Consider the following 25,557-nt stretch of genomic DNA (forward strand, 5'->3'; position numbering starts at 1 on the left):
TTGGTAATTTATCGTAGTTGCACACCTCTGCTAGGCACATACAAGGCATTTTGTTCTAGTGTTCTGTAAGTCAGCAACACAGATATTAGCATGTGCTAAACTCCTTGTGAACAGTGTCGGACTGGCCCACCGGGATACCAGGAAAAGTCCTGTTGGGCCCAGGTGTCAGTGGGCCCTCGTGCTGCCAGATATTTGGCCTATTTCATGGCCATTCCCTATTTCAATGAGAACTAAGTGGCTTAATAGATGGAATAATAGATTATAGTATTATAGTTTGTAAAGTAAAGAGACTAGGAGAATAGAAGTTGAGTGAGGAGAGGAAGAATAATAGTAGTGAGAGTGGGCCCCTGGTCTAAGGTTACTTGGTGGGCCCCTGGTCAAAGGTTTTTGGGTGGCCCCCGGGTGTCCCAGTCCGACACTGCTTGTGAACACTCTGGGCATTGTTAAACAATTCTGTTAGAAATTAATGCATGATGGCATAATATACCCCATTTATGAGCGCACTTGGGCACAGGGCCCTCATGCGCTTCTGTGCCAGTGGTGCAAGGTTAAAGTGCAGTATACTTAAAAAAATTGGCTATTCCCAGCTTAGTCCTTGCCATGCAAGCCTCAAAGTTTGAGGGTTCTTAAGTGAGTTTTCTACACTGAAATAAAATATGTAACCTGCTCTCCTTTTAGAAACAAGCTTCCAACATTATTCTAACCATTTCCAGTAATTAAAAAGAACATCTACCTGAATAGTTACTTTTTTCTTCTAGGTAAAAATAATTTAAAGAGCTAAAAAATTCATATAATGATTGCTTTGCTTTATACATCTAAATTGACTTGGCATGTTATCCCCAGAGTTTGTGGTTCTTAATTGTGCTGAGCATTTCTGTGATTTTTCCACATTGCAAATAAAATGTTTAATCTAAGAAACAATCTTCCAGCAGTATTCCTACCACTTTCAGGATTACCGGGAATGTTTACTTGAATAGTTAAGTTTTTTTAAGTACAAATAATTTAAGGTTATGAAAAAAATCATTGGCTTTATAAATCAATAGATTAGCAAGTAAGCATATTTCATATATGGATCCACCTTTGTCTTGCTCAACAAGACATAGCACGCAAAATAGTTTTTCTCTTTTAAATGTATACATTTACTGTTTAATATCCCTTTAAAAAATTAAAGAGATGATGTCTGTAAGAATGTTTTGTAGTTCCTTAGTGGAATAGATTATTCACAGTGTTTTATTAGTGGGGAAATAGATTATTTATGATGTTTGTAAGCATGGGTAATCAATTATTTATAATGTTTATATGTGTGGGATGTAGATTATTTATACAATTTGGATTAAGATACCGGTACCTGAAGATTACAATATAAATCCAGCCAATGAAATGTCTAGAACAATTTACAATGCATCATCACTGTAGAGCATATTTATCAATCAGTTAAATAAAGAGCCCACCACAGTTCTCCAGAGGGGACCTCCCCAGCTCTCTATTCACTATGCAGGATGTTTTCATTTTAGATCTGGTCAAGGGTCATTGTTTGGAAGAACCATAGATTGTAGAAATAATCCCCTTCCTTCAATTAGAATATTATATTTTTGAAAACAGTTTCCAAACTTCCAAAAAATACTTGTAAATATGGTATACTGTATATACTTATAAAGTGAGTATATCCATGTTCAGAGTGATTATTATTAGCTCATAAGGCCTGGGCAAAATATTTTTACCTTTATTAACAGCTGTTGGAGAGAAGATTCGTAAATGGGTTTGTGATTATGTCCATATGAGTTGACAATTATGACTGGATCATCTACATTCCCCTGCTTTGGATCTTTCATGTGTCCCACTGCAGAGGAAGGCATAAATAAATGCTTAATAAATCTCTAAAATTCAGGTTTTGAAACCTCTTATTCGAATTTGTGATTGTTAGCGCAATAATTGCTATAGAATATAATGTTATAGATGAAAAGCATGATATTTCTCACAGAATAATTAGCTTTTTAGCATAAAACCCAACAAAGGCCAAGGAGCTGTGAATGTGGCCAACTGTGCTCCCTAAATGGGTACATGCAGATGATTTGATGTTCTGCCATCTTTGAAAGCAGACATTTATCGTGAGTTTCTAATTCAATTCCTATCTCAACTCTGCCATAATTCATTTTGGGAGGGAATATATGTATTGCACGACGGTTCCTTTCCCAAATGGCATAACAACATTGAAGATCTTTGGGGGTTATTTATCAAAGTCCGGACTTATCTCAATATTTTCTGCTACAAACTCCAATGAAATCCGCTCAGGTTTTTTAAGCTTATTTATTATTACATTTTCCTGAAAATTTGCTTTGCGGGGAAAAAAAATCTGATTTTCACGATTTTTTTCATAATTTTTTATCCGATTTTTACTGGTTTTTTTTGGATTTTTCACCAGAAAACTCTGATTTTTGCCCGAAAACTCAGAAAACTTTGGGGTATTGCATTGGGACTTCTCCCATTGACTTATATGCAACCTTGACAGGTCTGAGATGCAGGAGTTTCTGATTCTGACTTTTCCATCCTCTGGGTTTAATAAATTCCCAAAAATTTGTTATTTTTGAAAAATCCGATTTTATAAATAAAATCATACATTTTTTGTGCTTTTTGCATTTGAAGTTTAGTAAATAACCCCCTTTGTGTCACTTGCGCACAGTCACAACTAATTTCAGCTACCAGTAGCAGTTTGTGGGAGTTGCAGAGACATTACATGGCAGGTAAAAGTATGGGGCAAAAAACTTGGTAAATGTGCCAAATACCTTTAAAAAAAATTATGATGTTTTCAGAATACATTGTAATGTGCCATCCCTAACAGATCTTATTCAAGTACATTTATAGAAGAAACAATGAAGAAACTTGAAGATCCTCCTACACCACCTCCAAGGCCACAGAAAACACATTCTAGAGCTTCTTCTTTGGATCTGAATAGCATAATTCAACAGAATTCTCCAGGTGATAATATTTTAGTTTCTCACACATACTAATGGTAATTTTATTATTGAACTGAAATGCCAATTATACATTGAACCCAATTATGTTTAGTTCAAACAGCATGATGCACTCCACATTTTTTAATAACACTGCATGACAGCAAAGGTTAAAGGGAGTTGTAAATGTGCCTTCAATAGCACATAGACACCAGGGGCCTAATCTACTAAAAGGAGCAAAAATCAAATATAAATTTTGCAGCAATCATGCAACAAATGTTAAAATGGGAGCCACTGTGCATATATTTATACAGTTGTTAGTGATAGTTGAACCACAATAAAATCTCATCAATGGACAAGCTATATAAAAATGTAAATAAAAATATCTAAATGACATAGAAGCCATTGAGGATATGCATCCCTTTTCTCTTTTCCCTAAGCTGCCTTTTTTACCAATGTGGCGGCATACTGACCAAAGTTGGATGTCCAGTCAAGGTAGCAATGCACATAATATATCTGTATTAGAGTGGGAATATTGTACCTCCTCTGTACAATAGGATATTAGTATTAGATATTAGAATTCACCGCCACATTCTTTGACCATATATTTCACATATAAAATTGACAGAACTCTAATGTGACTTCTAATATCCTTATATGTACATTGTACATTATTTGTTATGAGCACGCACACATTTGATATGGCCAGGTGATATCACTAACCAAAATATATAACTGATTAAATGACTTTTCTAAACATATTTTTCACAGGATATTTATTGTGGTTGTATGTTATTTGTCTATTACAGCTGCTCGAGCTGGCTGGATTCCACCTCCTGCTTTACCACCCCGACCTTGTATATCACAGGTAAACAGCCTATACATGATTTATGCATACAGCTATAGCAGCAAGTACAAAACAATTCATGTTTTTTTTTAATAATACAAATAATATACTATCCTTAAACTTAAATTGGGAGAAATGTACCTTTTATTGTAAATATTTTGGTACCGTGATATTGAAAAAAACCATTGAATCTCATATAATAGGCAGGGGCACATTAACCAGATAACAACAGTGTTACACCATTATCATATGCTTTATATCAAGACCATTTTCAACATCAAAATGCATCCTAGGGTTTACTAACCAAATCAGTTGATAAAAATTTTCATAGAAATCAAGCTACTTTGTATTTGCAAAAAAGAAATCTTGTATCTTCAGTCAGAAATGAATATGCACACACCACAGCTGTCCCCATCAGATTCTTCCCCAAAGTCCAATAATTGTTTCTTATACCCACTACAGGCTTATGTTAGTAAAAGAGAATTATAAAGCCCAGACCTCCATCTGCACAAGCAAACATCATCCAGCACAGATCCATATGAACCTGACCAAACAACATTAGAGAAAAACTGGGCTACCTGTTCATATCTTTACATCAAGATTTCCTCCCGTAATAATTTCTCAAAACAATGTAGAATTACCCTTTCACTTATATTGAAAGAACAAAGATTAAAGGGGACCCGTCACCCGAAAAAAACCATTCCAAATCCTATTTTATCACATTAGTCAAGCAAAATGAACTTTTATTACACTATATAAATTATTTGAATCTTGTTTCCTTCAGTCTGGGAATTCATAATTATAGCAAGCAGGCAGGAGCCATTTTGTGGACAGTGTTATTAAGGCAAGCCTTGTATCATCTCAGAATCTTGTTTGTGCACCATAATGGGCGACCCAATGTCCATTCCTATGCCCTGGCTACACAATTAAACGGTAAAGAGAACGGGGGAATGTGGGGAGAGCAGTGACATCTAGGAAGTGCTGAATGGAAAGTGAAAGTAATTGTCTGCCCCGCCTCTATGCCACTGGCATAGAGGAGGGGCAGACACTATTTGATTGACAGCTGAGATTTTTAAATGAGCTTACAGCAGCTATGAATGCTTTAATAAAAAAGAGAAATTGGATTTCATGTTTAATTTGAAAAGGACTTTTATTATCCAGATTTTTGTGTCTGGATGACAGGTCCACTTTAATATTAGATCTGAATGCATTGTACCAAATGCATTTTTTTACTTGCACCGAATGGAAAATAAATGATACCAAAAGGACCACATAATATAAACGAAACCAAAAATAGCTAATGAACTGCATTATACAAACTTGTCAATCTGGTCCTTGTTTACGTTAATACATTTTACCGACAGAATCCACATAATCCCTCTAACACAGACCAAAAGATGCCCATCCAGCAGCCTAATTTTGCAGACTTCCGATCACAAGAACAGGTACAGTATATTGATATATTTTTTGTATATCAAGTGTGTTACTCCCAGGATAATGGTGAATTAACAGAAATGCATGTTAATAGCCTAATGTAGGTTTTTTTCCTTGTTGTTATAATTATTTAACATTTTACTTACCTCAAATAATGTTAAAACAATTTTCCTGCTGATATAGCTGTTACCTCTTGAATTCCTAGACATATTGCATCCATTAAGGTACTGCAGCACTTTTGGGCCCAATCCCCTTCCACCACCTGATGGTCTAGAAGTGATAACTTGAGTGTGGGTAAATAAATTAAGTGATGTGCTTGTGCTTCACACTTAATCAGGTTGTTATGCCCTTATCCTGGCCATGCCTTCCCTATCCTGTGTGTAGGGGAATTGGTGGTAATGTTTAAAATGTAGGTCATCTTAGTGATGCTCTGTATCATTTTGAGGAAGAAAGGTTTAAGCAAGACAAAAGGGACCTCAAATCAGCATTATTTGGGCAGAAGACATAATGTTTTTACCACCTATTCACAGAAATTATATCACTGAACTGATGGCTAAAAGCAGCTTATTATCCTAATGTCTTTACTAAGATGCAACATCTTGTGGAAATAGGGCAGGACTTGGAAAATCTGTGCCTTCATAGTATAGTTCTAAAATTAAAGTAGTTTAACCATAGGCATTCTATGTCATAGTCAATCAAAACTCATGGGAAATTGATCATTGGTGTGCTTAACAACCTTTAATGTTTTGTCTGTTTGTTGAAGAAACAACAGCACTCTTTTTTTCAACTTTTTAAGAACCAGCCTGCTTCAGACATGTAATGACAAATTATAATAAAAACACATGGTTATTTAATTTTTACTTTATACTTTGTTATTGGCATCAGGAACTGGTCTGATTTGGTAGTCAAGAAAGGCAATATCGGGCTAATCTGATTGTTTGAACGTACAATGCCAACAATGATGGGAATGGGTATCTACAGGACAAAGACCGCATCAACTAGCCGATGCAGTGCTCAATCAGGGGAAAAATTAACATTTCCAGATCTATATCAGGATGGTTTTTGGACAGATATCGGTTGGGGAGGCCTGCCGGAAGGCCCTGTGCATGGGTAAATTAGCTGCCGAATCACGGACCCGAATTGGCATCTTAAATCTGCCTGTGTATGGCTTATTATCTTAACAACTAGGGCAGATTCATCAAGGTCCGAATAGTAAATTTGAATTCGAATTTTCAAGTGTCAAAATTCACACATTCAAATTTTAATACTCCTATTCAAATGTAAATTCAAATGTGAGATTAATCACTGACCATGGGAACATTCCTAATTTGAATATTCGCCCCTTAAAACCCACCGAGTTCATGTACAAATCCTTTGAGCCATTTGGAGATGTTAATAGCCTTCCTGACATTCAAGTTTTATTTTCGGAGAAAAACTCAACTTGGATGAATCAAATCCGTTTTGAATTTTTGGGTCAGAACTATTGGATCGAATATTAGACATTCAATTTTTTTCTTAAATAACCTCCCAGTCGAATTGTGATTATATTCAAGTTCAAAAATTCACATGAATTTGAAATTCGACCTTTGATGGGCCTCCCAGTGTGGGAAATCTCGCAATAAGAATTATAATTGTGTATGACTGAGAAGAGTGCTAGATGTTGCAGATTCTGCATTAGTGACTGTTACCTCAAGTGTTTCATTTTGAACCTTTTCAATATAATTTACAGGTTAGATTGTATTACATTACTGGATTATAAATATGTCCTAGTTCGGGAATGTAACCAAACAAAATAGAATCCTATTCTATTTAGACTCACCCCGGTTCATCTGTTAAAGAGAAGGTCTACATTGAGTTAGCAGTGCATCCATCCATGCAGGGCTCCTTGAGCTGCAACACCATTCAACAATGAAAAAAGGGCTATATAGCGCGCTTTTCAAAAAGTAAAACCACTATTTATTAGTTAATTGAAAACAGAAATGTTTGGAGAATGAACATTTATTTTACTTTTTTGTCTCTTATTGAAAAGCATATTTTCTAGTGTATTTCCCTTTTAGTAAAGGGTATTACATTATAGCTGTTTAAAATTACGGTTGTAAAAACAGCACCATTCAGGCAGATCTGATATAAGGCATGTAAAGGATAAAGATCTGGTTAATAACAGGGTAAATGTGTCTTTGGCAGCTCATTAACACTGCATATAAACTCCACACATATGCTGCAATTCAGTTTTTATTTAATGCATTAGCAGAAAAATGTCTCTTTTCATGCATATTTATTTTAAGAATATGGTGATTGTTTCCTGTAAATTGGCAAACAAATTGTTGATTTGACAGGCCTGTAAGCCTACAGAATGATACTTCTGTTCCTCTTAGAACCGCAAAAATAAATGAGCATCAAAACATTTTGTGTGTTCAGCTTAGCATAAAATGCTCTTTTCATGCTTTTGATGCTGCTAATATTTTTGTGTATTTGACAGCTCTGCGTGTTGCCAGCTCTCAATGCAAATTGGTAAAAATCGCAGATGAGGATCTGCAAGAAAAGTCCTTGTTATCTGTCAGTGTAAAGAGTAAAAACAACATAAGAAGATTGTCTGTATAAATGTTCTCATTTATGATGACAGATGGAAAATATCTGCATAAATGTGGAATATCAGCTGTGCAGTGTGCACATAAACATGTATGCATTATTGGTGGCTACTGTACATATAGGTGAAGAGCAGGTTTGGCTGGATTTGAATGTTTGATTGTTTTTGGATGTATAACCCCCCAAGATTAAAGGATAATTGATTGATTCTTCTTCTGATTGTTTTATGGAGTGGACCTGAAACTTCTGTTCATGATTGGTTTGCAAATCCGCATAGTTTTACTTCATATATACTGTGTGTATATATATATATATATATATATATATATATATATATATTTTTTTTTTTTTTTTTTTTGACACAGCACTCACTTCATATTGATGCAAATTTGAATATATTAAAAACAATTCTCTGACCTAAGCAGCACAATGTTTCGAAGTACACAGGCCCCTTTCTCAAGCACATGTTTTCATCACTCACAAATTAGTATAATGCAGTACAGCCCTTACAAGGTACAAGACAAGAAATCCCTTTTAGGATATGACATCATCACCATAGTTTTACACAAACTATTTGTGTCAAACTGTGGTGATGATGTCATATCCTAAATGGGATTTCCTGCTGTACCTTATAAGGGTTGTACAGGTATGGGATCCATTATCCAGAAACCTGTTATACAGAAAGCTCCAAATTACAGAAACGCTGTCTCTCGTAGACTCCATTAAAATACAATAATCCAAATATAAAAAAAAATATTTCCCTTTTCTCTGTAATAATAAAACACTACCTGGTACTTGATTCAAACCAAGACAGAATTAATCCTAATTGGAAGCAATACCCACTCATTGGGTTTATTTGTTTACTGTATACTTGGAAACATCGCGCTGTATGGGTCAGAGAATCGTTTTTAATATATTCAAGTTTGAATCAATATGAAGTGAGTGCTGTGTCGAAACACACACACATATTCTGGTTTGGGATTTTAACTGCTGTCTGGCTCCTTTGCTCTCTGATGCTACAGCCAACCATTTGCTTCATTGTTAGACAGTAGAATGAATAGGAGACGAAAGAGGAAAAAGGGCACAAAAAATAATGATATTTAAAAGTAGCTTCACTGTCTGCTTTCTTGTTGATAAAGTAATTGACTGATTGCAAGAAAGGTATTTTTTAAAATATATGTGTGTGTTGTTATGGAGTGACCACAGAGAAGTGTAAAAAATTTCTCTGTTTCTTCTGGTTTTTCTGTTTAAAGGATTTTGCTGTCTGGCCCTGAAAGCTATAGTGCTCTGGAAGGAACAGGCAAGCCAAGCAATCCATTACAGTAGTCCAGTTCGCATGTTGGAGCTCACTTTCCATAGGAAGGCTGTCCTAAGTATTTAATCATAGTTAAGTGTTAGGAAGGTCTCTCAGAGCAGGGCACAGAACAGGAGAGGTTACTTGTCTGTGTTAGAAACTCCCAGAGGGGCTGGGTGCTGCCTGTCACTGCAAGGAGCAGAGAGTGATTGAGATTGAGTCGAAAGTGATTGATGTGCTGCCAGAAAGGGAACCAGGCCAGAAGCTGGTGAATTTGTGTCCCAGGAGGGGAAAGTCAGAAGGGCTTAGTGAGAAGCCTAAATATTCCAGAGTGTGGAAGCCATCCTGTATGGTGAGAACCCCAGAGTGGGGAAAAGTCTTGAATAGGGATGTAGCGAACGTCGGAAAAAAAGTTCGCGAACATATTCGCGAACTTGCGCAAAAATGCGAGCGGTTCGCGAACGGTTCGCGAACCCCATAGACTTCAATGGGAAGGCGAACTTTAACATCTAGAAAAGACATTTCTGGCCAGAAAAATGATTTTAAAGTTGTTTAAAGGGTGCAACGACCTGGACAGTGGCATGCCAGAGGGGGATCAAGGGCAAAAATGTATCTGAAAAATCTGCCTGTGTGTGCTTGGAAGAGATAGTGTAGGGGGAGAGCTGTTAGTGATTTCAGGGACACCAGTCCCACTCCCCAACACTGCTAGACTAATAGCACTGGGCTCTTATAGTAGTAGTAGTAGTAGTAGTAGTAGTAGTAGTAGTAGTAGTAAAACAACAAAAAAATAAATAAAAGCAGTCCTTACAAGGACTACTGTTATTGCAGCAGTCAGCAGATGAGATCTGAAGCAGGACAGCTGCCCACTGCAGCTACATACAGAGCACTGCAGTAGAAGGTAGATTACTAGCCAGCAAAGCTACCTAAGCTTAAATGTCCCTCAAACCCCTGCAGACTTCTGTCCCTACAATAACAGAGCAGTATCAAAACGATTACTAGCCAGCAAACTTTCAACTGTCCCTGAAATCACTAACAGGCAGCAGCTCTCTCCCTACACTATCTCTTCAGCACACACAGGCAGAGTGAAAAAACGCTGCAGGGCTTCGGTTTTTATAGGGAAGGGGAGTGGTCCAGGGGAGAGCTTCCTGATTGGCTGCCATGTACCTGCTGGTCTGGGGTGAGAGGGCAAAAAAAAGCGCCAACAATGGCGAACCCAAAATGGCGAACGTCGCGCGACGTTCGCGAACTTCCGGCGAGCGCGAACACCCGATGTTCGCGCGAACAAGTTCGCCGGCGAACAGTTCGCGACATCTCTAGTCTTGAATGCATGCTTGACTAGTCTCTCATTTTATGGACAACAAATACTACACTAAAATGGTGTTCCTTGAGATATTTTCAACAACTATGTACCAGCTTTGCACACTACTCAGGAGTGATTTTCCTCCTGTTCTTCCTGGCAGATTTGCTGAAGGTTGAGTTATTCGAATGATGCTCATAAGTGTCACAGATTCTCAGTTGGATTGAGATCAGGACTTTTGACTGGGCAATTGCAGGACATTCACTTTTGGAGCCACTCCATTATTGCTTTGGTCTTCTGCTTGGTTTCATTGTCACTCTGGTTCTCTTGCTGTATTTTCCTACATTTTGCACCATTCGTTCTGCACATTGTTGCTTACAAATATGAACAACTTTACTTTATATTATAGTATTCCACTAGATGGCACTTTAAGGACATCACCAGTTGCTGTATTGCAACATGTAGCAATCATAGATCACTACTGAAAAAGAAAGCAAAAACATTTACTGGTTAATTTTCCGATCAGTACATGTAAGATTTGTACACAATAAAATATGTCCTTTGTTCTTGTATCTAAATTTATTTAATATTTAATGGGGAAGGATTCTATAGAATATGTAGTTTTAAAATGCCAAGCAAGTGTTTATTTCTTTGCCAGGGCCTACTTGCACTTAGAGATCAAGTCATGGTCGTGCACAGAACATTTTCCAGCAGGGTAAAAGTGTTCAACCAAAAGCAGCGTATTTCAGAGATAGCAGGGAAATCAGCTGTGTCTGTACTCCATGGCATAAGGGGTGTGGTCTATTGGAGGGCCCTTCTTACATCACTGAATTTTCACTGCATAAATATTATTCAGAGGGATATCTAAAAAAAACAGAGGAATGTTGTATAATGACTTGTGTGCTGTTTAAGTAAAGTGTAGAAATAATGAAAATGTATGGCACTATACTGTACATGCAACAATAATAGGTGATTGTTTGGGAAGAGAGGCTCCATCATTATGCCCCACAGCCCCAGTCCTGTTATTCATGGGGCTCAGTCTCAAAACTTGTATCATGTGTTACTAATAATGGAGGAAAAGCTGCAGCCATTGATATTTCTCAGGTAGCAGTGAATTAAATAATATAGATTTTATTTTGTTTAGGTGAAGGAAATAAAACTTTCACTGGATGGAAAACAGTGGGTCTATAGGGCCTCAAAAGCAGTTATGCCCCCCCACAATTCCTAAATAAACATATATATTTATATATATATGTAAGCATCCTCTAGAATACCAATATCACATACAATCATTATCTAATACAGTGGTTACAACCAAGCTTTGTCGGCTGCATAATGAATATCAAGGGGCTGCTGGGGCAATGACAGCAAGCTTATGCGGCCACATGATTCGTTTAAAGGGGGGTCTAATATTGGTCGGTAACACAAAAATTGTTCGCAATGACAATAAGGGGCACATTTACTTAGCTCGAGTGAAGGATTAGAATAAAAAATACTACGAATTTCGAAGTATTTTTTTGGCTACTTCGACCATTGAATTGGCTACTTCGACCTTCGACTACGACTTCGAATCGAACGATTCGAAATAAAAATCATTTGACTATTCGACCATTCGATAGTTGAAGTACTGTCTCTTTAAAAAAAACTTTGACCACCTACTTCGCCACCTAAAACCTACCGAGGTACAATGTTAGCCTATGGGGAAGGTCCCCATAGGCTTTCTAAGTATTTTTTTATCAAAGGAAAATCGTTTGATCGATGAATTATAATCCTTTGAATCGTTCGATTCAAAGGATTTAATCATTCGATCAAATTATTTTTCCTACGATCATTCGAACGAACGAATTGCGGTAAATCCTTCGACTTCGATATTTTACTTCGACGGTCGAATATCGAGGGTTAATTAACCCTCGATATTTCACCCTAAGTAAATGTCCCCCTAAATGTTCACAAAGTGAACAGTTTTGCCTTTGCAAACACTTTGCCCCTCATGGGACATTAGGATAGTAATTGCAAATTATTATTTGTGCAGTGCATGTAATAAAACGTCTTAATGAAAAAGTTGTTTTGTTTGCTCCAAAAGTTTCCGCCACCTTCAAGCAGGTGGTGTAGGTTCGCAATACACTATTAAGATACACAATGCAATAAAAAGACTAATGAAGAATATTACATTGGGACATGCAAATTCTTATTTGTGCGAAAATGTGTTCTCTCTGCGAATTTTGTTACATTTGCCCCATAGTATATCATTTTTAGCCTTTAATCATCAATATATAGTTGGAAGCAGGTGGGACTAACTGGTCAACCACACTTTTATACAGTATGTACAGTAGTTGATGGTTAATAAATGATTATTCAATCAGTGGGGGAACTGATCCAGGGGTTATGGGGAGTGAATTTCAGTAATACCTCCTTTCTCCTAATAGAATAAATGCCAAGCCAAACTGGTATTTGATGGGTTATCAGGTAGGCATACCCTACCCAACTTACTGCACAACAATGCACACACATACACCAATAGACAGGCCTTTTTTAAAAAATAAAAAGGATCACGTCATATATTTTTGTCTGAGTTACCATTTAAAAGACAAAAAAAAAGAAAGGAAATTGGCTTTCTGAGCAGTCAAGCTTCAACCAAGTATAAGAAAATGTATCTGACTATAAATTCCAGTGTCATTGTTCCAGAGACATTGTTTTGGATTTCCTAGGAATTAGCCATAATGTCTCCTGACTCCATGTTACTTCCTAAAACATGCCTCAGATGGCTTCTGGAAGGACTAGCTATTTTGTTCATATGATATCCCTGCAGAAAAGAAAATTGATGCCTGCTGATATTAAGCACGCTGTTAAAGTACTTATGTAAACTGTACTTTACTGGTGTTCATTAATTGCAATAAATCAGTTGGTTTTATTTGTGGAGATCTGGGCTCATATAATCTGTTAAATCACCATTCAGTTGAAGCCAGAATAGGAGACTCTTTGGGGATATATTTACTGTATAATATTTAGGTATTATTGTAACCATGTTTTAGGTCTTGTGTATATGAAGTGTCTATAAAACTGTACTTGCGCTAATATAGGTTGGAATGTACATTTTTTGTGTTTTTAAAGACAAATCACAACAGGAGGTTGTTACCCATGGGACTGTGCTCTAGGGTGGCACAGATATCCCAAAAATGTACTGGTCCAATAATTTCCCAATGCTATTATTTCTTACCCTATTTACTGAAGCTGCTGACCTATCTATCTGCATTTTATAATTGTTATAACTGGACTGGGATATTTTTTGTTCCTGCCATGTCTATTGGGGAGTGCCAAAGGGGCAGCATGATAAGTAGCTGACTCACAAATCTCAATGTGGCTCAGTAACAGGTTCAAAGCAACACTGTATTTGTTACACCGAAAAATGCATAGGATTGGGAGTTACATTCTATGCATGTTGTTTATATTTTGATTACATTCTCATTTGGTTAAAAGATGTCTATGTATAGAACACTTTACACATAACATTCATCTATGAAAGCAACTATAACCATTGCCTCTCAAGCTTTTATATATCTCTGTTTGTTTTATTTCAGAAGTGTTTTCTTGACAAAATACAATGTATGGCATTAAGGAGGGATACTAAAATTCTAAACGAGATATCTGTAGATTAAAGTCTTGCTGTTTGTACTCAAAATGCATTGGCACTTTTAATTCAATCTTCCTAATTGCCTTTCTTTCATTTCTTTCCCCAGAGGGAGCGGGTAGCAGAGATAGAGTTACATCCACAGACGAATAAAATGCTGCCGCAGACAGAGGAGAGCGGTCCTGCCAAAAAAGTAAGATGGATGTAGCTCACATTTGGTGCACAGATCTCACATAATATTTCTCGTTCAGTTCAAATTCTTTCTCTGCATTTATTTGTTACCTTTTCCATCTGACAACATTTTCTACATACTAAAGGATAATATTTACTGATTGCTATTATAAAGCCTAATTAAAGTTTGTAAGGTTTTGGGTATCCATGAATGTCTAGCCTGTGGCCCAACAACTGTTATTAAATTAGTACTGCAAGCACCAGTGTGTCGGGGAATGTTGGTTAAGGAAATAGTTTTGGGAGCACAAGTTGCCTTCCTGAGTTATGTCTTCAAATGAGCAACATGTAAGCCAGTGACCATGAAGCTATGGAGGTTCTAAAATAAAAACAGAATTGTAGACACAATAAAAGAATACACATATGCATAAACCGAGGCACAAGAAAAGACCTACAGGTGTTGGTAGGGAGCTCATACATAGTATAAATTAATTAGGATCAAAGTGACTGAGCTCATACATGTGCACAGGCATTAATATATATCCTATACACTATTTAAAGAAAGCATTATAACAAAGATTACTGAGAGTGACACATATGTCTGGGCTAAAAGAATAAAAATAAAATTAAAGTTGGCAGAAGAATATTCAGTGGGACCAAACATCATATAAGAGATGTTCCTGTACAACTTGATTTCAGCTCTAACTCAGCACTGTAAGCAGTTTGCATGTTTTTGCCATGCCTTGGTGGGTTTCCCCAGGTGATCTGGTTTCTTTCCCTTTAAAAAACATGCAAAGGAAAGATCATTGACTCCTGATGAAATTAAACAAGTGGCAGATTTAGAGCTCAGCACAAAAAACTCATCTACTTTCTATTCAATACCATGGGATTTTTTGGAATCATATTTATCTAACTTTCACATGCTGATAAACATTCTACCTTTCTAAAAATGTGTGGAGAGGCAGCAGAGAGGGGGTCCAGTGTAGGCCATTTGAAAGGGGCTGGGGTTTAGGGGGGTTAGTTCTCCTTTAAAGATACTTGAGTATAAACATGTTACTTGTATTTCCTCATCTTGTGTCATTGTGCCCACCCAGTCTGTTCTCATGAATTGCACCCATGTGTGCCTAATGATGCAGATTTCTGAATGTAGGTTGCGTCAATAGGGGCACCAGACATGTACCAAAACATCATGTTGTTAGCAGATGCCACAATCCCCACCAACAATTTTGAGCCCAACATTGTCCAATTCATAAAAATGCACAGGAGAAATTGCAAGCGTTTTAACACACCAGATGCAATTGTGGGAGGGTGAAAAATTGCACACAGCTGCAATTTTGCTGGAATGCTGGGAAATCATTATGGGTAAATGCATTTGTGTTCCTTGATGAACCCTGATAAGTTTTACTGGGGCAGGGACTGATTTAAATGATAAACAGTCATGGTAAAGTTCAGAATGGCAGTTTAATTAAAAGATAACATCATAATTATTATCCTTTATTTTTGTAACGCCAGCATGTTATTATGCAATGATTTTTATTTGTTTTGTATAAATTATACATCTAATCAGAGTACAAACTAGACAGGGAAAGGTGGTAACCATTGTTTCTCTCTAAGCTGTGAGCACACAATAAATTTTGGCGCACAAAGAATATTGTGTAAAACAACATTGTTTTGATGTTTGCACACTGTTTGTTGGTGGAGATGTCCTTTAAAATTATATAGAATTAATTTTTCAAATTAAGTTATAATGTTTGCTTGGCAGAGGTACTTTTTTCGTTAAAATCAGTGTTTCATGTTTTAGTACTATATTACAGAGAACGTTTCAGAATTCTGCATTATCTTCCATATCACATCCAATATTAAAGATTGGATCTTTGCCAAAGAACGACGTATCCCACACACTGTATTAGTTTCCTCTGTTGTCAACTTTTTAGGATCTGCTACTAATGCTCAGGAGCATGTTCTAGTTATTAGAATGGCATGGGATATTTTTCATAAACAAAAGCAGAAAGGGAAAGTTGTGCTCATCACTATCACTAGCAATTTCAAATTATAAGCTGGAGGTACAGTAAGGGGTTGACCACAAAAATCATACAGACTGGAAGAAGAGAGCCTCTGCACTCACTTATATCAATATAGATAATAAGGCAATAAGGACATTTTGTGCATTTAGAGACCAAAAAAATGCCCTCTTCTTTAAACAAAACAGCGATTGTTTGTCTATATATTGCAGTATATTGTAAGTTGGCCAACCACATCAAAGTCATCCCTGGACTGGCTAGCCCTACACTAACCTTTATTCATTAGGGATTCTAGTACTTCTTTGGGAATTTCCACAGGGGCTTAGTTTTACATGTACAGTAATTTGCTTGGTTGGTCAGCTTTAATAAATTGCAATATATGGACAAGCAATCCCTGTTTTGTTGAAAAGGGAGTTGTTTTAAACCCAAACTGTTTAAATGTCCCTAATATATGAGTGCAGATGATCTATTATTTCTGTCTGTATGATATCTTTCATAAAGTAATGAGTCAGGCTTTTTCTCTCATGTACAGGCAAGTGCCATTTGACACCCTTGGCATATATACTATTTCAAAGAATTTCATGGTCATTTCATGGTCATTTCATGGTCATTTCTAATGTAATGTCCTAAGGGATGCCATGTATGACATTTTACTTTTGTCTCACAACAGGCTAATCAACAGATAAAGCCTAGTGCATAGCTGGTGTTCAAAATAAAAATACTGACTTTGTACCCGTGGAAAGCTCATATTCTTGAACTCAGCTTGCAGGTGTTAAGTTATTTCTTTACTCATACCCAACTATTTTATCCTTATTTGCTTAGGAGTACCTGCAGAGATCTGCAAATGATTCTTAGAACAGAGATCTTCTGATACTTAGGGATAATTATCCTACTAAGCATGTTGTAGCAGGTATAATTAATGGGGAATTACTACAGTAGGTTTGGTCCTGATCTTCTCCTTTTGCATGTTCCCTCTGTGATAGCAGATTAGTTAACACAAAACTACAACCAAACATGTACATTTAATTTGCTAATAATTAAACTCGGGAAAAAAATGGATTTTTATGAATATCTTGAATTATTTGAGTTTATATGCTTAAATCTCTCTTAATATTTTAAGTTTATAGGCTTAAAAACCTCAAATACGAATTTATCGAGTTTTCAAATGAAAACCAGCATCAAACACCCCAAAACTCCTAAAATTCGTGAAGCTTAAAAACATCTTCAAATGGTTAAAGGGACAGCTGCCATTGACTTTTACATGAATTCGACAGGTTTCAGATGGAGGGGCAAATTTACTAAAGGGCGAAGTGGCTAACGCTAGCGAAAATTCACCAGCGTGACATCATTTTGCCACTTTGCTGATTTACTAACGGGTGCTGGCGTATATTCGCTAGCGAAGTAGACCTACTCTACAAACTTCTATCTACTCTATTGCACTTCGCCTGGTCTGAGGTGGCGAAGGCAAGTCTGGCGCAAGAGGTAACGTTCAGTAAAATCCGCAAGTTAGTGAATTAGCGTAGTTACATCCACAGTGAATTTGCCCCGGGGTATTTTCAGATTCAGACTTTTAGCAGCTTTGGGGTTTTTTTGTGATAAAACTAGAATTTGTGGAGAAAAAAAATTGTGTTTTAATAAATAACCCCTTTGAGGAAGGCACATAATTTATGATGGAAATACAATATGAACTAATGACTGCATTTGATAACACATAGAAAAGATTAAGTAGAATACACAACTGAAGTTAATCCTAATTAGCATATTAACATTTTACCAAAATATGTAATATGAAGGGATTGTATTCACCAAAGGTGCTGGTGCAAATGTGCTTGGCAATGGGATCACTTGGAATATATTGTTTAATGGGAGGGTAACCAATCTTTTCTCTAGTTTGAAAGCCAGGACTTTCTAAAGACATTTAATCTGGCCAGGGCCCTCCTCACTTCTTGTATCTGTATGTGTAAGTGATTTGTATGTTTTATGTACACACCCTTCTATAATGTACCTTCTATTACCTTTTCTATTACCTTATTTTATATGTGTGTGTTAATAATTGAACAAATATTAAAGTCCTGTTGAGTGCAATATCCTCTTCTTATATGCATTCTTTAGTCATACCAGTGCTTATATGTCCCCAAAACATGCCTTTATGTTTGAAGATGTGCTCCTGTATATTTTCTCTATATAGGCATGAACACACTCATATACAGTACATATATGAGTGTGTTCATATATGCCTTAATTAAACGGTTAAATTAAATGTGCATTTTTTTTGTGCCTCTAAAGGAAATCTTGCTTAGCCAGCCTCCAATGAAACCATTAAGGCGCAAATTTCTCACCGAAAGTCAAGTGCCGGAAAACCATGAATTGTCTTCTGCATCAAGTGTGACCTCATCTGTTGCATCACTCAAGTCTCATCCTTCAGTTCAAAAGTACCGTCAATTAAAGATAAATGCTAAATACTTGATATTTTACATTTGCTTATATATATATATATATATATTAATAAGCAAACAATTCTAATTTTAATTTTAATTTCCTTTTTCTCTGTAATAACACAGTACCTTGTACTTGGTCCTAATTGAGCTGCATGAATCCATATTGGTGGCAAAATAATACTATTGGCTTTATTTAATGCTGACATGATTTTCCAGACTTAAGGTCTGAAGATCCCAATTACAAAAAAATCATAGATCCTTTATCTAGAATACCTTAGGTATCAAGCATTCTGGATATCAGATCATATACCTGTATTCTGATCTGAGTATTTTCTTTTTAAGTGCTTTTGTAAATATTAATATTGGCTTTTCCCCAACTTCCACCTGACTTCAGTGAAATGAAATTTCTGTGGAAGAGCTTGGCTTCTCTTCTATTGAATCAAAGTTTTTGAAAAATTCTGTAAGCATCACCTATTACACAGTTTTCTCTTACCCATTACCATGTCCACAACTGTTCTATAAAACACTCTTCTGTTAGAGTGCCAACTTCTCTTGCAGTGCCTAACTCCCTAAGAATAATGCCAGCTCTTCTTCTACTGTCACCTCCCCTCTAAAAAGTTCTTCCACTCTTACCTTCTCTTTAAAAAAATCAGACTTTGTCAATACTACATCTGATCTTTTCCTAGCTACTTTGCAATACTTTGTAATTCTAAAATGGCATATTTTATTTTTAATACCATTTGGAACATCATACATCACAGATCTTTTGCTTGTGTAGGACACCATCAGTAGGCAGGCAAGCTCTGTTAGCTAACAGCTGTGAATGGCACAGTTTTCCAAGCTGTAGTAAATATTGAAAGAGTGTAATTTTATGTAGGCTCATACAGTACTGGCAGAAGGAAAACCTTCTGTCATTGGCAGCAGACGGATAGATTGTTGTATACACTAAGACATTGTTTACAGACAAGAAGCAATACACCACCTTTTATTTTCTGCATTAACACAAGTTCTGTATTTATGTGCATTTTCATTTTTTTTTTAGATTCATTTTACAGAGTACTCAGCAATTATTGATATATTAAAAAAACTTGTGAAGTTGTAGGAATTTTAGATGTTCTCCTGGTGATGTAAATAGAAATGATTGAACACGCAGCAAAAACCCTATATCGCACACTTTCGATTAAAGATTATCTATTTTGCAAACATATCCATGGAGCAAGGTTAACTGATGCATCTGACAATGTATATCTTTGTATTCATTATGTCATACAGACAAAAAATGTATTTGAAAAAAATTGAGGCAAAGAAGCAGCTTCTTCAAAATGAACAATCAATAAAAATTAGACAAAGGGTTGACTAGAAACACACAATGGCTGGAGAACACCCCAATGAAAATTACAAGGTGACTTCTGCTGAGCACACACAGAGCATGAGGACACAAATTGGGTTACATTGTGGATGATAGAGATGGCCACTAACAGTACCAGAAGACAAATTAAAGTATCTTCTTGATTTTTGGGTGACCGGAGACTTTAGATGAATGGTCCCAGCTGAGTGCCTGAGGAATCAAGGGTTGGGGCACAAAAATATTCCCAAGAGGGAGGAGAAGGGGAGTCAGAACCAAAATGTTCAAGGAATGAAACAAATGTAGAAGCTAGTACCCACTCAGAGTCAGGGAGAATGATAGGGCTAGGAGATTATGTTATGGTCTCTGCAGGAAAAACAGACCTAGGCATCAGCCTTAATGTTTGTGGAACTGAATTGAAATCCAGAGAAGGATAGAACCCAGCAAGCTTGCCCATATATCAATTGTTTGATCCATGAGAATAGTTATGGGCGAGTATGTTGTAACAAAATGTTTCCTACACCCACATCAGAGGCATGCACTTTGAGGGTAAATGGACAAGTGGATGGACAAGGACTTTCAAAGGCTTTATAGGCATCAGGGCTCCATGACACCTTGGGCCCCTTTTTAGTAAGGGGTGTGATAAGGGGGCAACAATTTCAGAAAAGTAAACAAACCCCATGACGCATTGGATAACCTTTAATCCCATAGGAATAGGCCATTCAAAGACTAAATCTGAAAGGCCTAACAAATGTGGCATAGAGCCTCCAGCTTAGTCTCCAAAGAGGTGGGCAGACCAGCCACTACACAAGGACCTACTGGTTCACATTAGGCACCCTCTGTGAGGTGTTTCCTTGTCTTGGTTAAAATACCTAGAAGGAAAGCCTGTTAACTACATGGCCAAGGCAGGTGTTAGGTATTGGGCTCCCATGCACCTTGAGTCCCGTACAGCAGAGTGGGGATAACTAGAAAATTGTAAAAGTTAACATTCTCCTGTACCATTTGTCATTATTCCCCAGTGGGTAACAGGGGAAGATGTTGGTAACAGTGAGTAAAAGGCATGACCACAGAAAACCACAGAGATGAGGGTTACAGTAAACTGGAATTGGTAGCAGTAAATGCTGACCGTGTCTTGTAAATCTTTTCTGCAAATGTAAAATATGTTTTATGGGAAAACAATTGTAAAGTAAATGACCAACTGCCCCTTGCTATGCAAATGGAACAGTAAGGCTTTGCCCTTTTTTCTTCTTCCATGTTGCTACAATAATCTAGCATGAAGTTGACATCTTTATGCTTTAATAGTGGAATTACAACTGTAGAGCTCAAAGTGAATGAATTTAACCCTTTCATTATGTGTGAAACACCACGGTTCAGCAACAATGAATATGCTGATCAGCTGTTTTAGTTAAAAGAGTACATCATCATCCTCTCATCCCAGCTACCATAATCCATTGAACAAAGCAGTTGATTAGTGCTGATTATTCCTATTCTAGGACACGGACATAGTTTCTATACGGGGGCTATAGCATCCATTAGCTGAAGGGTGCCATGCTTTGTTAAACATCTGCAAAGCATTTTTTTGCTAGGAACAGACATTGCATCATATGCCGGCTGCTTTAACTAGTTTGCTGACCGAGGCATGACAAAGTGATTTAAACGAGTAAAAGGCATATAACATATAGAAAATGCTGCTGTCTTGCCAAAACATACAGACCATCTTGAACTAATTAAAGAACAGGGGTGTTTACTTGGTTTGATCTTTCTCTTTCTCATGGGCTTCTAGATAGACCTGACACCTTTAGGTAAAGGTGTGTTTATAGCTCGTGCTGCCTGGAAAAAGAAATGGCAGTTACTCATGGGAATGCAGGGATGGCTAAATACGTAAAAAAATTGGCATAATATAATATGTTTTTTTCCTTTAAAAAAAGCTACAATTTTTCTGCTTCTTTTCTAAAATGACACATTGGTAAGGCTAGAGTAATCTAATCCTGTAGCACTTTGTATGTTAGTGATTTGAGCATATTGGGCCCAATCAAATCGCTATAAAATAAATGGGAGCTTGACATTGTGCCAGGGACTAATTGTGAGCATGTCACATCAACCCCAGATAAGGGGTCTTTCTGTAATTTGGATTTCCAAACCCATACCTTAAGTCTGGTAAGAAAAAAAAAACATGGAATGTTTAATAAACCTAATACGATTGCTTTGCCACCAATATGAATTCATGCAGCTTAGTTACCATCAAATACAAGGTAATGTTTTGTTGTTAAAAAATAAAAAAAAATAAAAAAAATTTGAATTGTTTAAAATAAACTCTATGAGAGATGGCCTTCCTGTAATTTGGAGGTTTCTGGATAAGGGATCCTGTACATTACCAGAAGCAAGCTCAGTCTTGGTTTTTCTATAACATGGCATCTAACAAAATAATGTTTTATAGCATCTTTCTATGCATGGGTCAATATTCTAGCATAATATTTGCCAAAAGCAATACGATTTGTCTGACCTTTACATTGTCAGCTAATTGCTGACATGTGTTTGATGGGTGTGCGGCCTCTTGGCACTGTGCAAAAGTATTTGGTCTGGTCTTTATGAGCTTATCCTTCTTGCAGGCAGCCTTCCAAAAGGAAGAAAGCTATTCAGACAGCCATCCGGAAAAACAAAGAGGCCAATGCTGTGCTTGCCAGGTTGAATAGTGAACTACAGCAGCAACTGAAGGTGAGGATTGCATTGAGAATTGCACACTGTAACCAAGGTTGCCTTGAATGTGAGGTGTCATAATATGTACTTCAATTTAGAGTTGGAATGATACCATATACTAATGATTTTGTAAACATAAACAATACATAGGAAAACTGACACAACATTACTTGGTCATAATATCAGCACTCAGATATAAGGTGGCAGGAGGTATAAACAAATACAAGTAGTGCTCTGCACTCAACCCATTAACAATATATTTATAACAAACAAGGGAAGGCTGTGCTCCCCACTAATTTTTAAAAACATTAAGGGGGGAGTGCAATGAGGCTGTGACCACAAAATTCAAATACAAGAAGTTCTCTGCACCTTTCTGAGGTATAAGCAGCTGTTGTGAGCTGGAAGAATAAAGTTATACCTCTCCAGTTCCTTGCACAGGAAGGGAAAGGGTATGCATTATCTATTATCTATCATTACTATCTAGCATCAGAATTAAAATTGGGCAGTAGCTCCTTTTCCCAGATTTACTGAACTGTCATTTTTAAGCTTCTGCCTAGCTCAGTTTTCTGTCCCCTCTCTGCAAACACCCCTTATGTCAGGCACAGACAGCTCTGACACCTGGCTGGGTAAATAGCTGTTTGACAAAGCATGAAGTTAGTAATCAGAGCTCTCTCCAACCTAGGGGTATATTTATCAAAGAGTGAAGTTAGAAATCACCACAGTCCGCTATAGTGATTTTCCGCCACTCTCCATTCATTTCTATGGGATTTTTAAAAGAGTATTTATCAATGGGTGAAATTGAAAATTCATCCTTTGATAAATACACCTTTCAAAATCCCATAGAAATGAATGGAGAGTGGCGGAATTTGACTCTAGAGGACTGTGGCGATCTTTAACTTCACTCTTTGATAAATATACCCCCTAGTGTCACCCCCACCTAACCATCAGCCAAATTAGGTGACCAATTGACTGGCAAAAGACATTAATCAACATCACAGGATTGAACATCTTGCCACTATAAAAATTGCCTGTCTGGATGGAGCATTTAAAATATGCAGCCACTTCCAATGCTGGCAGATGGGATGTTGGTACAGTATTAGGACGGTGGGTGTAATGGATAAAATAGTTGGATTCTTATTATTGGTGTAAAGGATTCCTTGTTAATTTTTTTTTTTTTTTTTTTTAGGAAGTCCACCAAGAGAGAATCACATTGGAAACCCAACTTGAAAAGCTTCGCCCTGTTCCCGTTTTATGACCGCCAAAGAGCTTGCAGAAAGCAGTAGAAACACTTGTAAAGGAGAGCTCATATTTGTGCACATATTTCAGCACCTTCATGTCTGTGTCGTGGCACTGTTAAGGCCTTTGTGCTATAGACTTTTGTGGGGGAGAAAGTCAGTTTTATTTACTTGTTTACAATGATGGTGTACATACTAGAACATGTGCTGGCAGTTGCAGCAGGCTGCAACTTTTTTTAAATTTGACACACCGCTTGCTTTCTTTTCACCACTGAGACATTAGTGGCAGCAAAACAAATATTGTAGCTGTGTTTATTTTGACACAAAAGTCTGTTGTGTGAACAAGCCTTAACATCAACAACAATGTAATGAAAATGGTTTTTATTTCCTGTTGCCTGTTTAACATAAGAGAGCAAAAAACGGTATTAAAGTTAATGTCCTTCATTTTTTAGTACACTGGCCATATTTTGGCTGAAAGTTACAAGATTCTTATTTTCCATGTTGAGTAACATGCATTTTCATAAAGAAGCCAATTTGTCTTGGAAAGCAACTCTGACTGACACCCGTTCTTTGGAATTTCTCACAGCATTTGGGTTGTGGGTGATGTTTGACAACGGATTCTTGGCAGAGGAAATGGCGGAGATAGCATTTCTATTTTTACTTTCCAGATCTGCTTAATTGCTGCAATTTGCAAATGGTGCTTTCCCCACCATTGTGTATAATATTATTTGCAATTTCTCATCTCAGGCATTAGAGGCTCAAACTTGATTTGCTGAATGGAGCCTCCAAAACGGCAATAGTTAGTGTAAAATTACTAGGCATATTACCGCTGTAGTTCCTAACTGGAAAAGATAGAGGTTTTTAGGAGTTTTTTTAAGCACATTATATTGCAGTTTTCTCAGTGGAGGAATAGCAGATTATTCTCATTTATCAAGGGCTACTCGAGTGCTTCAACAGTTAATTAACCAACTTTGTGTATTTAACAAAGGGGGCTTCTGGATGTATTTCTCTAGAACTTTTCATACTCGTTCAAAAAAGGTCTACACATCAGTACTAGCCTTCTCTGAGCACAGATTCCTATTAATGTTTATTTAGTGCCAACATATTCTGTAGTGTTGTCCTGGAGGTCACAACCAGTATGACAGGCAGAAACCACAGCCAATTAAAGCCAATGTAACTGGACAATGTTCTATATCATATGCACAGCTGCCTTCATTTGAGTTTATTTGTTCTGTAGTTCCCATTTTCCTTTTTTTCTCTTAAAGGGATACTGTCATGGGAAACATTTTTTTTTCAAAATTAATCAGTTATTAGTGCTGCTCCAGCAGAATTCTGCACTGAAATCCATTTCTCAAAAGAGCAAACAGATTTTTTTATATTCAATTTTGAAATCTGACATGGGGCTAGACATATTGTCAATTTCCCAGCTGCCCCAAGTCATGTGACTTGTGCTCTGATAAACTTCAATCACTCTTTACTGCTGTAGTGCAAGTTGGAGTGATATCACCCCCTCCCTTTCCCCCCCAGCAGCCAAACAACAGAACAATGGGAAGGTAACCAGATAGCAGCTCCCTAACACAAGATAACAGCTGCCTGGTAGATCTAAGAACAACACT

At 36.9% G+C, this 25,557-nt stretch overlaps 1 protein-coding gene across 3 annotated transcripts in view; it reads left to right on the forward strand.

Annotated features, from left to right (window-relative positions):
* reps2.S (RALBP1 associated Eps domain containing 2 S homeolog) overlaps positions 1-25,256 on the forward strand; it is a 65,585-nt gene extending 40,329 nt beyond the window's left edge. For 2 of the 3 annotated variants that reach the window (XM_041584101.1, XM_041584103.1), the window contains exons 12-18: positions 2,840-2,976; positions 3,761-3,819; positions 5,163-5,243; positions 14,147-14,230; positions 18,513-18,658; positions 22,619-22,724; positions 23,893-25,256. In XM_041584101.1, coding sequence (XP_041440035.1) covers positions 2,840-2,976; positions 3,761-3,819; positions 5,163-5,243; positions 14,147-14,230; positions 18,513-18,658; positions 22,619-22,724; positions 23,893-23,961 — 682 coding nt within the window. In that variant the 3' untranslated portion in view covers positions 23,962-25,256. The remainder of the gene's footprint in view (positions 1-2,839; positions 2,977-3,760; positions 3,820-5,162; positions 5,244-14,146; positions 14,231-18,512; positions 18,659-22,618; positions 22,725-23,892) is intronic. The other variant, XM_041584102.1, reaches the window with a different exon arrangement.
* Positions 25,257-25,557: the final 301 nt, after the last annotated feature.

Source organism: Xenopus laevis, chromosome 2S (genome assembly GCF_017654675.1).
Source record: "Xenopus laevis strain J_2021 chromosome 2S, Xenopus_laevis_v10.1, whole genome shotgun sequence".
Lineage (NCBI taxonomy): Eukaryota > Metazoa > Chordata > Amphibia > Anura > Pipidae > Xenopus > Xenopus laevis.